The sequence below is a fragment of the Strongylocentrotus purpuratus genome, unplaced genomic scaffold (genome assembly GCF_000002235.5).
Source record: "Strongylocentrotus purpuratus isolate Spur 01 unplaced genomic scaffold, Spur_5.0 spur5_scaffold_1, whole genome shotgun sequence".
Classification (NCBI taxonomy): Eukaryota; Metazoa; Echinodermata; class Echinoidea; order Camarodonta; family Strongylocentrotidae; genus Strongylocentrotus; species Strongylocentrotus purpuratus.
Window position 1 is genome coordinate 5,996,844 of NW_022145594.1, and position 15,438 is coordinate 6,012,281.

General features: G+C 38.8%; 1 protein-coding gene and 1 long non-coding RNA gene across 2 annotated transcripts; both read left to right on the forward strand.

The window, feature by feature from the left end:
* Positions 1 to 873: 873 nt before the first annotated feature.
* Positions 874 to 2,481, forward strand: LOC100894003 (uncharacterized protein K02A2.6-like). Its single transcript, XM_003726912.1, has 3 exons — positions 874 to 1,132; positions 1,234 to 1,523; positions 2,182 to 2,481. Exons 1-3 carry the CDS (start codon positions 874 to 876, stop codon positions 2,479 to 2,481), a joined length of 849 nt encoding a protein of 282 aa, XP_003726960.1.
* Positions 2,482 to 9,394: 6,913 nt separating this feature from the next.
* On the forward strand, positions 9,395 to 13,353 carry LOC105444862. The gene is made up of 3 exons (XR_004062872.1): positions 9,395 to 9,410; positions 11,897 to 11,990; positions 13,286 to 13,353. It is a non-coding gene; the product is annotated as an uncharacterized LOC105444862 (long non-coding RNA).
* Positions 13,354 to 15,438: the final 2,085 nt, after the last annotated feature.

Consider the following 15,438-nt stretch of genomic DNA (forward strand, 5'->3'; position numbering starts at 1 on the left):
GGAAAGCACTCACTGCTAGTATCTAGACAAGGCTAATTTTGTTACGCTAGTACTCGCTGCTAGACATTAACGTTAGATACTACTAGGCTTACAGTCTATATATTGCTGTGGTATGTTAGTCAAGATGGCGACAACATTTGGTTCATTGGATTCTTTCAATGGTGCCATTGGGACATGGACTAAGTACGTTGTGCGGATGGAACATTTCTTTGCAGCGAATAATATTCCCGAGGGGAAAAAAAAAAGTTTTTTTGTTGCCGTCGGTAGGAGCTAAGATGTACAAGTTGATAAAGACATTTCTAGCCCCAAGCTTTGGGGCTTGAAGCCCAAGCGAGAACAAACCAGGTTTCAAGGGAAGAAAAGTGGATACTCTACAATTCACCATACCCATGGAGTCGAACGTGAGGATGAAGAAGAGTATGATGTGCCTACTTACAAGCTCTTCACACAGGGCAGTAATCTGTGATCTGCGATGGGTGAACAGGATTTCAGACGTAATTGGTCTAAGGATGAAGTTCAGCTGATGGAATCTTTAGCTCGCATCAAAACATACACAGGGAAGACGATCAGAGTTCTAGGGAAATGTTATGTCAAAGTGATAAGTCAAGGAAAAGAAGTAAAGCTCCCCTCTACTGGTTGTCCCTGGAAATGGCTCCAGTTTGCTAGGTCGAAACTGGCTTGCTCACATCCGCCTTGATTGGAGCGGAATCAAGCTAGAACATGAAGGAGTTTTCTTATTTTTATCCTCTGCTTGGCAAATATGTCGACGTTTTCCAGAAGGAGTTAGGTGAGATCAAAGATTTGGAGGCTAAGATCTTCCTGTAAGAGGGTGCTACTCGTCGCTTTTTCAAAGCTCGACCAGTGCCTTACAGCATGAGAGAGACAGTAGAAAAGGAACTTCACAGACTGCAAGCTGCAGGAATCATCACTCGGGTCGAGTTTGCAGATCGGGCAGCCCCAATTGTCCCCGTAGTGAAATCTGATGGTACTATCCGAGTATGTGGAGACTGCAAGATGACGGTCAACCAAGCAGCAAAGGTTGACAGATACCCACTCCCGTTGATTGATAACTTTTTTGCCCAGGTTGGAGGGGGCAAAATCTTCACGACTCTTGACATGTCATATCCTACTAGTAAGTCTATTTTAATACAGGAAAGTTCTAAGGAGTATTCAACAATAAATACTCATATTAGCTTTTCAGATACAACATGCTTTCTTTTGGAATTTCTTCAGCGCCAGGGATCTTTCAGAAGTCTATGCCTTTGCAGGGTCTTCCAGGTGTGGTAGCCTATCTGGACGACATTCTTGTGTCAGGTGAAACACAGACCAAGCATGAAGAGAGCTTGGAAAGAGTACTTCATCGCTTCCAAGAAGCTAGAGTGCGTTTGAAACGGGAAAAGTGCGTGTTTGGTACAACAGAAGTGGTCTATCTGGGCTATAACATAGACGCGCAAGGTCTTCATCCTGTTGAGAACAAGGTTCAGGCAGTACGAGATACTCCCAGCCCATCAAATGTGTCAGAGGTAAATGTCTACTTAGGTCTGCTGAATTACTATGGCCGGAAGTTAACAAGAAAGCAAGAGAAGGCTAATACAAGGAATCAAAGCAGTTACATCTCACATCATAAGTCTTGTACACTATGAACCTAAAAACCGTTGGTGTTTCATGTGATGCTTCACCCTATGGGGTAGGGGTTGTGCTGTCTCATCAAATGGACAACTGTGAGGAAATACCAATCAACTTTACATCAATAACATTGTCTAAGGCTGAACTGCGTTACTCTCAGCTAGACAAAGAAGGTTTTGCAATTAGGTATTGAGTAAGGACATTCCATAAATATCTGAACGGACGCAAGTTCAGAATTTTGACATATCATAATCCTCTGCAAGGAATCTTCGGTGAAGCAAAGGGGATTTCGCAGATGGCTTCTAAAAGGGTTCAGCGTTGGGCACTGACCCTGGCAGCATACGACCGGGATGTACAAATCGGGATGAACGCAACAGAATGCGGATGCCCTTAGTCGTCTACCAGTGGATGAGCTCCAAGCTTGGTACCTGTACTAGGAGATATCATCTCCTTACTGGAGTACATTGATGGTTCTCCAGTTACATTGAAGCAGATTGCTACCATTACTATAGGCGATATCCAATCCTTTCAAATGTGTATCAACTTCTTCAAAAGGGTTGGGCAGGAGCATACAAGGAAGAAACGTTGAAGCCATACTACAGTCGCTGGAACGAGTTAAATACAGATAGTGAAGTTGTGTTGTGGGTATCCAGAGTAGATGTTGTCCTACGTGATGTTATCCTACGCCAACTTCATGAAGGTAACCCTGGGGTTACTCGCATGAAAGAAGTGGCCCGTAGCTATGTGTGGTGGCCAGGGATGGATAAGCGACTAGAGGACACCGTCAAATCGTTTTGTCAGTGTCAAGACCATCGCCGCAACCCACCAGTGACTCCACTCAACCCATGGCCTTGACCAGAGAAGCCTTGGTCAAGAATGCATGTGGACTGTGCTGGCCCATTTATGGGAAATATGTTGTTAGCAGTAGATGCCCACTCAATTCGATTGAGGCTATTCAAATGGACACCAGTACTTCACAATTAGAAGTACCCCTGCTTGTCTGCACTCTTTCAGACTACTTGAGTCCTACTGCAGCAGTCCTACCTGTGTTAATTGTTGCTGGTGAAGACTCATCACCTATTTTAGTCTAGTAAAGTAGTATTAAATCCTACTCCAGTCCTACTCCTACATGTGTATTTTTTAACTGCTGTTCTTTTGCAACATAATGTACATGTAGGGTAAAAAAAAAGAAGCTCTGCGTCCACGTCTAAAATCAAACTATTCATCGCTGGTGGGGTGATGAACGCCAAACACCCCGCCCTCTTGTAATGTGGGGAAAGGAAGTTTAGCTACCCCGTTATCTTCTCGCATATGTGATGACAACTTCAGTCCTGATCAGGACTGGGATCACTTACAGTCAATTGTTGAAAAAGCAGTCGAGAGTGCTATAATGAAGTAACGGCAGTCTTATACCAAAACGCGATTAGTGATATCTTGGATGAGAAGACCTGGAGGTAACCATTGATACGAAGCTCCTCCAGGAAAAATACGTGGACTTGAAGCGACATTGGAAACCACTACAGTAGATGAAGGATTTAGAAGCCAGGCTAGACCATATCGACCAGTACTCGAGCCGCAACAGCATACGGCTCCTTGGAGTCAAGTCATCCCCTGGAGAGACACCAACCATGTTCAGTTTACTCTCATTTCGTATATTTGCAAGTCACCAACTTCAGCCAAAGGCTGTTCTTCTGCAGGTCCGATTAACATCGCCAAGCGAATTGGAGTTGATCTAAAGATCGAATGCATTGATCGTTACTCCGGATCCGATCTCGTTTCTCACAAGATAAATACCACTCAAGTTACAGTCCTTCCAATTCCCGCCCACCACCAATTATTGTCAAATTTGTTTCACACAGATCCAAATTCCAAATGGTAAAAAATCGTAGAAGATTGAAAGGGTCTGGTATTGTGGTAGTAGAAGATCTTTCGATATAGTTATAATCAATGTTTGCCTGTTTGCTCATTTAAATATATATCAACTTTTAATTTTCTCAATTAGCTGATCGACACGCTTTTGATCCCGGGGCCTCACAGTAAGAAGGCCATTGCTTAGCCACTGAATCACGACTGTACGCAGCGGGGGCTATGGTACAAATACAAACAAACAAACAATGAAAATGCAATAAATTATCAATAATTCATTACATTTCCCCCGGTCCCCAACAGGAAAAAAATCCTCTGTAGGGTCATGCATTTTGGTTCAAGGCTTAAGTGGTTCCAACTCCGTGTATATAGTATACTTAGGCTCAATTCCCCCTGTGTGTTATTTTTTATGGTATTTAGTTGTCGTGAGAATATTGATGAAGTGTGATATTTGTGGTGAATGCCTGGGACAATCTATGCAAAGTAATTTTTGTGATGACTGTATAAATGGTGCGCCTTTTAAACATTTCATGATTGAATTCCATTTCAATTACTATATTTCTTCAAATGAAACAAGGATATCGATTATGATAATTCGGTAAATTCAATGTTTCTTAATCCTACGTCGGTCTATGAAGTTTTTAAAATATGCTCTACTTTAAATCCATCATAGTCATGCTGCTCTAGTGATTTATCACCCCGTGTTCTTAAAAGCTGTATGAATCTCTTTGTAGAACCACTAACTACTACCGTTACTCAGTCTTTTTTTTTTATGGAGTTATACCTGATGATAAAGGATTTTTAAAAGGAAAGAAAACAATATTTTGTTTATGTTAATGCAACTTCATTTGAAAAAAGAACTTGTATGTGGAGTGCCCTAAGGGTCAATAATCGGGCCACTGTTGTTTATTCTATATATAAACGATTTGCCAAATGTTTCCTCAACTTTGTCATACATTATTTTTGCAGACGATACCAATGTCTCTTTAAGCGAGAAGAAACTAGATACTCTTGTTCATAATATGAATAAAGAAATACAAAAGGTTAATATTTGGTACAAAGTGAATGGGTTAAGGATAAACATTGAGAAAACAAAGTGTATGCATTTTGCACCATTGAATAAACAATATGATAAGAACTTACTTACTCTTAAGTTTGTTGATTCACTAGAGCCCTTAAAGCAAGTGCATAGTGCCCGCTTCTTGGGAATTAATATTGATGACAAGTTATCATGGTCTTTACATATTAATGATATTGCATTGAAGATCTCGAGAATTACTGGAGTTTTGTCAAAACCGAAATTTGTATTACCGTCAAAAGTACTGCTTTTACTATACAATTCATTAATTCTACCCCATTTACAATATAGGAATATGCAATAGATAAATGCATCAAATACCTTGTTTAATCGTTTACATTTGTTGCAAAAACGTGTATTACGCATAGTTGCCAAGTCTCATTATTTGGCCTATACCAAAAATATCTTTAAACACTTAAGGGTTTTGACTGTATATCAATTAGGTAGGTTACAACTGGGATAATTTATGTACAGGTCTGAAAAGGGACTATTACCAAACTCTCTTCAAAACTGGTTTAGATGCAACAATGATGTACATTGTTATAACACCCGAAACTCCAAGAATTTGCATTTATTACAGACCTGCTACTGGCCAAAGAAGTGTCAAGTACCAGGGTTACCTTACATGGTCTGCTTTAGATGACAGTCTCAAACAATCCGCATCATTACGACAATTTAAATTGAAATATAAAAAATACCTCTGCAATTTTAAATAGTCATATCAATCTCAAAAATAATTATTATTATGTTTCAAATCGCAATTATGTTTTCATCGGGTCAATTTAATCTAATTATAAAACCAGACATTTGAAGGGAGAGTCCACCCTGAGGATGGGTTTACTCCGCCTTTACTTGGCCACACACATTCTCAGGGTGGACTTCCCCTTCATTGCTACCGGGGCTAGACTCGATAAGCTTCGCTTTTTCTAGCCCCATCTACATTACTCACCTCTTTATATTTTAATGTTGATGTTTGTTAACTGATGTAGATTTCCATTGTTATGCTTATGTATCTGTTTTTCATTTGCTCTATGTGTCAAATGTATAAAATGCATTTTCTTACTTTGTATATTCTTCTGGTTTTTAATGTGGAAAATAAATGAAATGAAATGAAAAAATGAAATGAACTGAAAGTATCTACATTTATTCCTATATTTAAAAAAAGGTAATAAAAGTGAAATGACTAATTACAAACCTACACCAGTACTACCAATCTTTGCAAAGTTACTTGAAAGACCTATTCATAAGAGTAGGTATAGCACACCGAAACTAAGTAAAACAAACACATATTGTTTGATGATTCCAAATGATCAACCTTTATGAAAGCTTCAACAACAAAAAAAAATAAAAAAAATAAATAAATTGGTCAATGCGTTGTGATTTTATACCATTTTTTTGAAATCGCAAAATTACCGAAAAACCTGCCAGAAATGGTCAAAATGGCAAAAATGGCAAAATTCGACAAAGTTGACAACTAAATTCATCACTTTCTTGGACACAAATAATAAATTAAATTATTAACCGTATCAGACATCTGAGCAGGGCAATTTTTTAAATGCCATTGCCCTCAAGGTTTGATGGATAAGCCAACAAAATTACAATATTTTAGCCCGCTCAGAAAAGTCAATGGGATTTTGTGTGTACTTTGCCGGTCAATATGGTTATACAGTAAACCAATGAACAAATATTTTAGCCTGCTCTGAAAAATCAATGGCAAAATGCGTGTTTAACTAGTGAGCAATAATTACCGTGTTTACACAGTGATCCGCATCGAGGGTTGAAGCCGGGTTGAAGCCGCGAGGGGATTGAAGCCGGGTTGAAGCCTGCAGTTTTATGTGTGTAAAACGGGATCCCAGTGAGGATTGAAGCCGGGTTGAAGCCGCCCCTTGAATCCACCAGAATTGCAGGTCTCAATCCACCTCGCAGCTTCAACCCTGCAATTTTATGTCGTGTAAACGGGATCTGATCCGCCTCGAGGGTTGAAGCCATGTGGGCTAACGCACAGTGGGCCAGAATCGCCTCAAAGTGTGCCAAAATTCAAAATTGGCGAATGTGAATTTTTTTCATTCGCTTGGGGAAGAAAACATTCTAAAGAATATTTTTCCACCCATATTTTAATATTCAGCGAGTTTTAAAAGTCTCATATACCCCTGCGAACATGGGAGAATCTATATGTTGCTCCAAAAAAAATGAAAGAGGCAACTTTACAATAGGTGTTGAGAATTTATGAAGGGAAAAGCAATCAACTTGATACTGCGTGCACTTCTTGTCTATTGGTAACCCAATTAGAAAATACAATGACCAAATTTATGGAAGCTTCATTTTGGGAAAAATGAGCATTTATTTTCACAAAAAAGGGAAAAAAAATTGCAATTTTTATATAAAAATAGCATGTTTATTAGGATTCCGGCCGATTCCCGCAGTGATGTTAAACTCAAAATGTCCGCCCAAACCTAAGCTTTTCATGTATGGTATTTTTTTTTTGCCAGAATGCGCAACACTGCATGTGCAGGCGTTTTTCCTCCTCACGTTCATCGGTTATTATTAGGCATAATTGGTACACATTTGTACTGTTTACGTTTACGCACAGCCGATTCAACGCTCGTCCGCGTAACCATGGCAACGGTTACGTGAGCGTAGAGCGTATAGCGTAGTGTATATTGCTTTCACACGTTGATGCAATTCGCAATCATATATGGTATCATTCTAGGAGAACTTGGATTGAAATAAACGATGGCGGTATTAAGAAGACAGCTTTTTCATGCTGTGCATTCAGCTGGCTTCATTTCAGACATCAAACTGGCATCCGAAACATCCATTGATGCATTATGTGCATATCATAATGTGGGTAACAAGTCAAACATCCCACAAAAACTTCTCGAGAGTTTGTCAAAGACTATTGGACGCTTTCTGTATCGTATGCGAGAGAAATAGAACAAGTGTGGTCGTTACCAGGAATATTTCATGAAAGAAAACGAGGACTGGCTTAATCAGACATTGACATTCAATACTGAAGTAGAAACATTTCTTGCACAGCAAAACAGCACAGATACCGGGACAGAAACAGAGCCAACTTCAGACTTGCCAGGCACGTCACAGGGCGCATCCAATGTGGGACGTCCAGCTAAAAATTCGTTCATTCAAGACAATGATTCTGCAGACAGTGACTCGTAATGAGAAGCAGAAGGTCCCATACATAGAGATATGGCAAAAACGTTTAAAACGTTCAAGGGTATTTCATATTTTTAAATCATAATCATTTATTTGATTATATTCCAAATCCCTTTGAACATCCTCTGAAATCAATCGATGTCTCATTCTTTAAATTCATATGGAAAGGGAAAGCCGATACAATAAAAAAAGAAAACAGGTAGTTTGTAAATACGAAAATAGTGGACTAAAAATAGTTGATGCCGGACACTTTTATAGAGAGAAATTTAACTCCTAAAAAGTTTCCCTAGTCAGTGTCATATGAATCTGTCTATGTGTTACAATGTATTTTAGCCTTTTCCAATCAGAAAACTGTATTTTAATGACGTGAGAGAAATTTTAAAATGCTCTAATAGTGTTTCTTAGGTCCAGAAACCCCTTATAACTTCCACTAATCAGTATAATATGAATCAGTCTATGCGTTACAATGAATACTTGCCTTGTCCAATTAGAAAACAGTATTTTAAAGACGTCAGAGAAATTTGAAAATGCTCCAATTGTGTTTTTTAGGTCCAGAAACCTCTTATAAGTTCCACTAATCAGTGTAATATGAATCTGTCTATGTATTACAATGCATATTTGCCTTGTCCAATCAGAATACAGTATTTTGATGACGTCACACGGATTTGAAAATACTCCCATCGAATTCTATGGGTTTGAAAATAGATACAATAACCAGGAACTTCATTAACCTTCTTCAATGAGAAATTAATTTTGGCACACTTTGAGGCGGTTCTGGCCCACTGTGCGACGTGAGCAGCCAATGAAAATGGTAGTAGGCCTACTGATATGCGCGCATAGCTTTCCTTTAAAGGGGCACGTTCCCGCCAGTGTAGTTATCGCTGCTCTAGTCATCGCCATCTTGGTTCCGAAGATCGACTTCTCATTTGCATACAGCTGTCAATCAAAGTACGCGCGGCCTGGCCTGCCTTCGCCAAGCCAGCTGATCGCTGCCGATAGTGACGTCACGAAAGTGGGTGGAAACAGCAGCTGAATCTTAGAGCCGAACTGCGATTGGTATGACTTCGGCACATGTATGCGATAATCGGCATTGTGCGAGCATTCGGAACATGCCATCTGCGTAAGGGCCGTATTCTGGTGGTGTCAATAGGCAGCTAGCACCGTCCGCCATCGGGTACATATTTTGAACGCCCTCTGGAATACGGGGAACATGCCCCTTTAAGCGCAACCTTAAAAGTATAAATAGGCCGCGCATATATGTTACTGGACCCCCAGCTGAAGCTGACGTAGGTCCAATTCCCCGCATTGTGACGTCATTGTGATCCGTCCGGCTCGAGGGTTGAAGCCGCCTTTTTTCACATTTGCGCGCTTTAGAGGCTTCAACCCAAAGACGTTTAAATATAATTACTAGACGGAAAGCAGCACGCGCGGAAACCATGCAGACGAATGGGATTAGGCTCCGCCTCTTTTGGATCATTTGAAGACAAAATAAGCGCCTGAGGCGGCTTTTTGATTGGATAAGTGCCTCATGAATATGTATTTTATCGATAGTGTCGTTTAAGAAACCGGATAATATATTTGACCTCATTGCGTCACTTTAATTATGCAGATTTATGCACGACGCTACTACACTCGCACAAAGTGAAAAGAGATAGTTCATTGAGAATGGGTGAGTAATTGATTGAAATATGAGTAGATTAATTGAATTTAGTCATTAATTTTGAAAAAGCTGCAATAGTCTTCGTGATGTACGGTAATTTCGTTACATTTAGAGACAGTTCTCAACAGATTTTTTTGGAAAAGACTAGTTAAAGGGATCCGGTAACTTTGTCTCAGATTCTGAAACGAAATTCTGGATTTAGCTCATGATGCAATGATAATTAAAAACCTTTAGGTCAGTCAGGAACCCCATTACTTTTACAAGCCGATCGCCTGTCCGATTATCAAGATATTTATGATTGGAATTACAAATTTTGAAAACCGTTCGCCTGACGGTTTTCATAACACTACAGTCTATTGGGGAAAACGAGTATGGTAAAACCGGTCACTCAAAGATTTTTACTTTTTTGAGGCACTTCTTGATCATTTTGAAGCGAGATTTTTTTAGGGCTTCAAAATTACACCATATCACAGACACTGATGACACGTAGGGCCGTGTATCTCAGATTTAACATTGTTAAACGATCCCTTTAAATATTGCTCTTGAAATTGCACTTTGATTTTCATCGCCATGAAGTAGTTTGACTGCGGTTTGCCGTCATTTCACCCTCGTACTCCAGTTAGGGCCCCGGGGTTCCGGCAGGCCCACCCCGGGGAATTTCGGTGCTCATTTGCATCAAGATCAAACTTTCTAATCAAGTTTTATTTCAGATTTGATCGTCATCATGAATCTAATTCACCAATCACCGTTTTAATTTAAATCTAGATTTAACGTTACACCTTAAAATAATCTACGAGGCATGATTTTTTTGATAATCCAAGTAGATTAATTCTTGTTAAAATCTTTAGTAGATGTGGACTCTGATGGCTTTACTTATCAATATCGGTGCCATCCGTTCGCTCAGTTGCATCATCGGTACGCGGTGCGTGTCATCTTTATTTCGACCAAAATTATCTGTGACCATTGATAATCAAACAACTCCAAATCCTATTCATTTAGATGTAGATCTAAACCTGAAACTTATTAATAAAATATATTTAATAAACATCAACACTAGGATTTGTTTATTTAATATTTAGATTTTGTGTGGGTCCAGCGTGCTTGTCAAGTTGTCATTATTTATACTAGAGTCTAGACCTAGGCCTACTACTAGTACTCGATATAGATCTAGATCTAGACCCAAGCTATCAGTGGCGTACGCAGGATTTTTTCAAGGGGGGGGGGGGGGTTAACATTTTGAAATCGGGCCAAAAACTTCGCAACGACCCAGCCAGCCGCTGAATAGGCGGGGGGGGGGGGGGGGGGGGGGTAAGAGGACTTTTTTTTGGGGGGGGGGGGGAGTTAAGAGGACTTTGGGGGGGGGGAGTCATCTTTTTTAGGTCATCCATTATGATTGTTTGTTTGTTTGTTTTTTTATTAAAAAAAAAATCAACACTCAAAAAAAGAGGGTGGGGGGGGGGGGGGGGTTCCAGAAAAACATACAAATAAATCTTTTTGTTTGTGTAAGAGAAGACCCCTAGTCCACAATTATGTTTACTTATGTAGTCCACTTCTTCTCGTCTTAATAAACCAATTCTACTTAAAGGCCCGGTCCCACTGGCCGATGGACACAAAACGTATGCATAAAGGACACAGCGGACGAGCAAAATTTCGGGGGTGGCTCCATCCGTTTTCATCCGCTCCAGAAATGGACAAAATTGGCGAAAACAGAACGGAAAATAACGGACGTGTGTAGTATGTAGCGGGTATGTTAAACGGATGTTCTTTGGAAGCCTAGCGGATGAAAGCGGATGGAAGTGGATTACAGCTTCGAATACTTTATATACGAGATGCATACGCTTACATCCTTTCTATTTCCATGCTACTAACGGTGTATAGACGTTCCATGTACCTTATCTTTCCTCCCTCTTTCCGTTTTCAGCTGCAGCGGATGTGAGTTGCGAGGATGCCCAGGGGATCCAGAGAGGATACAGCGGACGTTTAACGGATGATAACGGACATAGAACGTTTGTTGCTCGTATTTGTCGCGGATTTACATCGTATACGGCGGAAGTTCATCCGTTCTGAAAGTTTTGTGCAGCTCAAAACTTTTTGCGCGGATGAAATCACAGTGGACGGATGCTCGATGGATAGAGCGTATGAAACACGTATGCAATGAGTACACAACGGATGCATAGCGTTTTCCAACGGGTGGCAAGATTTTTTACGTTTTACATCCTCTTTGCATTCGTAAGTGCAGTGGGACCGGGCCTTAAGACTACTTTATATGTAAAGGCCGTATAAAGCCCATTTTTGAGGCACAAGTTACATCTTCCATTTAATTTTAATTTGTACTGTGGTCCATTAAATTGGAAGGTTGATTTCCACACCATATTAAAATTAAGGCCAACCAGAACATGAAAAAAAGCTTTCATGCTAGATATATTCTTATTTTGTTAAGGAGAAAGGGACGCCTTGATTGTCATATTAATTTTGTTTTCTTTTTGTTCCAACAGATTGAAACTGATGAAGAGCTGGAAGGAGTTAACTGATGAGTAGACATTACAACATTTCTTATATTTGCAAGATGAAGCTGAAAGTCCCATGCAGGTAAAATTTTCAGGATATTTAGCACACAAATATTAAACGACCACCTATTCATTCATTAAAAAGGAAATGGAACTAAGTTTATGTTGCAGGTGTATATAGTGGAGGGGATATTATAGTATTAATAACTGCTTTGAGAGAAATAGTTGTTTTTATACGCTCAAGGGAAGGTTAGAATTGTGCTATTGCCCGAGGCGTGCCGAGGGCAATAGCCAAATTGTAACCTTCCCGAGAGCGTATAAAAACAACTAATTCTCGAATATTAAAGCAGTCATTAATACTTTTATATGCCAAAAAAAAAAAGGAGTCAACTTATGACACCACCTTTTATCTGCACGGTTGTTTTTTATGAGTGTATCTTTGAGAGTAGACTAAAAAATAAAAAATAAGAATATTTTTTGTTTGTCGAAGATGGGATACGATCTCTAGCGTACCAACGATGATGTGACTATAATCACAGCCTTAGACCGCTCGGCCATCGCGCATTTATTACATACCATGTAGTTTTCTCTGATGTATACATTAAAATGGATTGAAAACGGCTTCGCATGCTGGATGCTTCGCGGTAGCTCCATTAAACGGGCCCTTCTTTTACTTTTGCAATTGGCACGAACTTAGATCAAGATCTATCGGCAGATGTTGTTTTTGGAAGTTTATTTTCGTCTTCTTATCAACAATGCAAGATAAAATTGTCGGTAAGATCGATCAAGATTCAATTGTATTGAAATTACCGACCAATTCATCGCACACGTACACTGTACGGTATCCTCGATCGCTCAGACCTTTTTTTAACACGTGAACCTATGGGTATTTCACCAAGACTGAACTATTTTCCCAGAAACCATGGTAACTGGGATTTTAGAACTATTTTTTAAAAACTATTACATGGGTTTTATTTTACCGGGAATTTTACAGGAATAGTTAAAGTTTATGAATGCAATTTCGACCAATCAGATGGCTGGATTTCTTAAGTGAGGTATATAATTTATTCTAGTTCTTCCCTTTCTTTGTTTATAAAGGGATTTGTCCTTATTTACAGGAGGTCCTGTGTGTAGAAGAACGATGTCTAATGCACATTCAAAGCACTACATAATAATAATGATCATACATGTAGGGTATACACAGGACCCCTCATTACTTTTTTTTGTAAGTGGTCCTTTCACTTCTTGAGCAATGAAGATGAAGAAGAACACAACATAAGATTAATGAAAGTCTGTTTATAGGATGTATTATGGTTGATATGTATGTATTATTATCACTTTTTAATTGAAGTACCTACATTGTTTTCTCTTATGTAGGATGATGCTTCTCTACAGTGGATGATGAAGGCATGCTGATTACAAACCCAGGAGAGGAACAAAGAACATATATTGACAGAATCACTATATCTAGAGATGCGGGCTATCGGGTTATCATTACAGCCCTTTCTTCTGAAAACTAGGCTACAACTTTATTGATGAATGCAGGAGACATCTACATGGGACTACGTCTTGAAGATGCCACCCTCATATAATGAAAGAGGACAGTAGAGATGGGTTTAAACTTGAATATTTACATGATATTTATTTATTATTTGTATTATATGTTTGTAGAATACCACATTCAATAAAGCTAATGAATTTATCATCATGTCAACTTTCAAATAATTAAAGATAACTAATCATCAATGAATAAACATTAACATTTTAACAATGTCAACTACCATCTTATAGGAGGACTGGGTCGAAAGATTCTCCTTGAAATTTGAGTGATAAAGATCTACCAGTCTATATCAAAGATTGAATTAATCAATGATATTTTAATTATAATTATACATGTTGAAATTCATTTACCTCTATGGACTTCTGAATTTTAGAGGATTTGTAGAGTATTACATTATTGCAGTATAATGCTGCTTCAAGTATTGTATGTAAGAAGGTTTGAAAGTCAACCCTCTAAATGCATTAAATATAGAAAGACATAGACAGACTGCCATTTCATCATTGCCTTTCGTATCCAAACTACTATTTTTTTTTTATAGAATCATGTTTTGATACTTCTTAACTTAAGAAAACAGGGGGGGGGGTGGGCTTGCAATCCTCTTCCTGGTGCTGTTTCTACATGGACCATGTACATAATGTAACTGGTTGCAAAAGTGTAAACAATATTATATTTATCATATGTTTATATTAGAAGGATTTAGAAAGTGAAACATTTTGAATTATAGCATTTATGTTGCTAGAAGTAATAATATAAGTATGATTGCAGTGTTTATTGTTAAGGGAAAGGGATGGTTTCCAAGTGAAATTAACAGTAGGCCTATACCAATGTTAAATTAATAAAAAAAAGAGAAATTATTCTTTAAAATAAAAATTATGCAGGACATGGGCTTCCTAACTAAAACCCTGGTACCACTTTTGGGCTGTTGTTGATTTTCTTTAGGGCCGGGGGGGGGGGGGGGGTGGCAGGCAACCCGGCCAATTCAAAATTTTCAGTGTTAAATTCAATTGTCTTTCAAAAAAAGAAATCATTTATGTCAAGATGAAATTAAACAATTAATGTTCACTTCCCTTTTTTCAAGTTGGAACATTTGAATAAAATGATTAACATACTTTCCGATCTCTCTGCATGGTCTCTACGTTAAAAATGTTCAAAGCTCCTGCAAAGGCTGCAAAAAGGAGAAGTGAATAGAATCCAAGTGAAATGTGGAGGGTAATGGAGTGAATATAAAATGGTCGATCGTAGTTGATAGCGAGTGCATGCAAATGAGTGGTAATAACAAGTACGACTGAAAGTGAGACAGAAAGGAATTGTAACAGGTTGTTCAGTAAAGAGAACACAACTTGCAGACGATATTTTTCGAAAGATGGAGAAAGAGAGAGAAAGGGAATTTTTAAGGTCACGATGAGAGTGGATGGGGAAAATCCATCTACTGTGCCACATAATTTGTTTGTCTAAAATAAGGAAACTTAATACATCGGCATATTTAAAATGTATAATCATAGCCAGATAATGTGTTGAAAATGGATGTTTATTATCATTTTTTGGTCAATAAAGAGATTTTCAGAAAAATCTAATGCTGGAATATTAATAAGTAGAGGTGTAATAATGTTTAAATTAGTTGGCGTAAATATTCATAAATGAATGATCCATGCCATTAAAACTCAAACAACACAACAACGATTGGAACTTTAAGGTCCACTTCCCAGATGCATCCTGGGTACACCAGCTGTTTTACTGGTGATCGATAATACACGTTCGAGCGCGTATTTCACCTAACGGTGATCGCATCAGAATAATCCATGCTGATTCGCTGAATCACTTGCGTTGCTAGCGCGCAGCGTGATGAATAAATTACCCATAATTCCGTACAGTAGATTATTTGACCTCTCCAATTACGCTGATACGCGCATTGTCTTTTACCATCTAGTGAACATCATTCCAGTACACTTTTCGCGGGGAGCATCCTACA

Coding starts and splice junctions, on each gene's coding strand:
- LOC100894003 (XM_003726912.1), top strand. CDS start 874: ATGAGAGAGACAGTAGAAAAGGAACTTCACAGACTGCAAGCTGCAGGA. Junction 1,133..1,233: donor TGACATGTCATATCCTACTA/GTAAGTCTATTT, acceptor GAATTTCTTCAG/CGCCAGGGATCTTTCAGAAG. Junction 1,524..2,181: donor GCCCATCAAATGTGTCAGAG/GTAAATGTCTAC, acceptor CTTCTTCAAAAG/GGTTGGGCAGGAGCATACAA.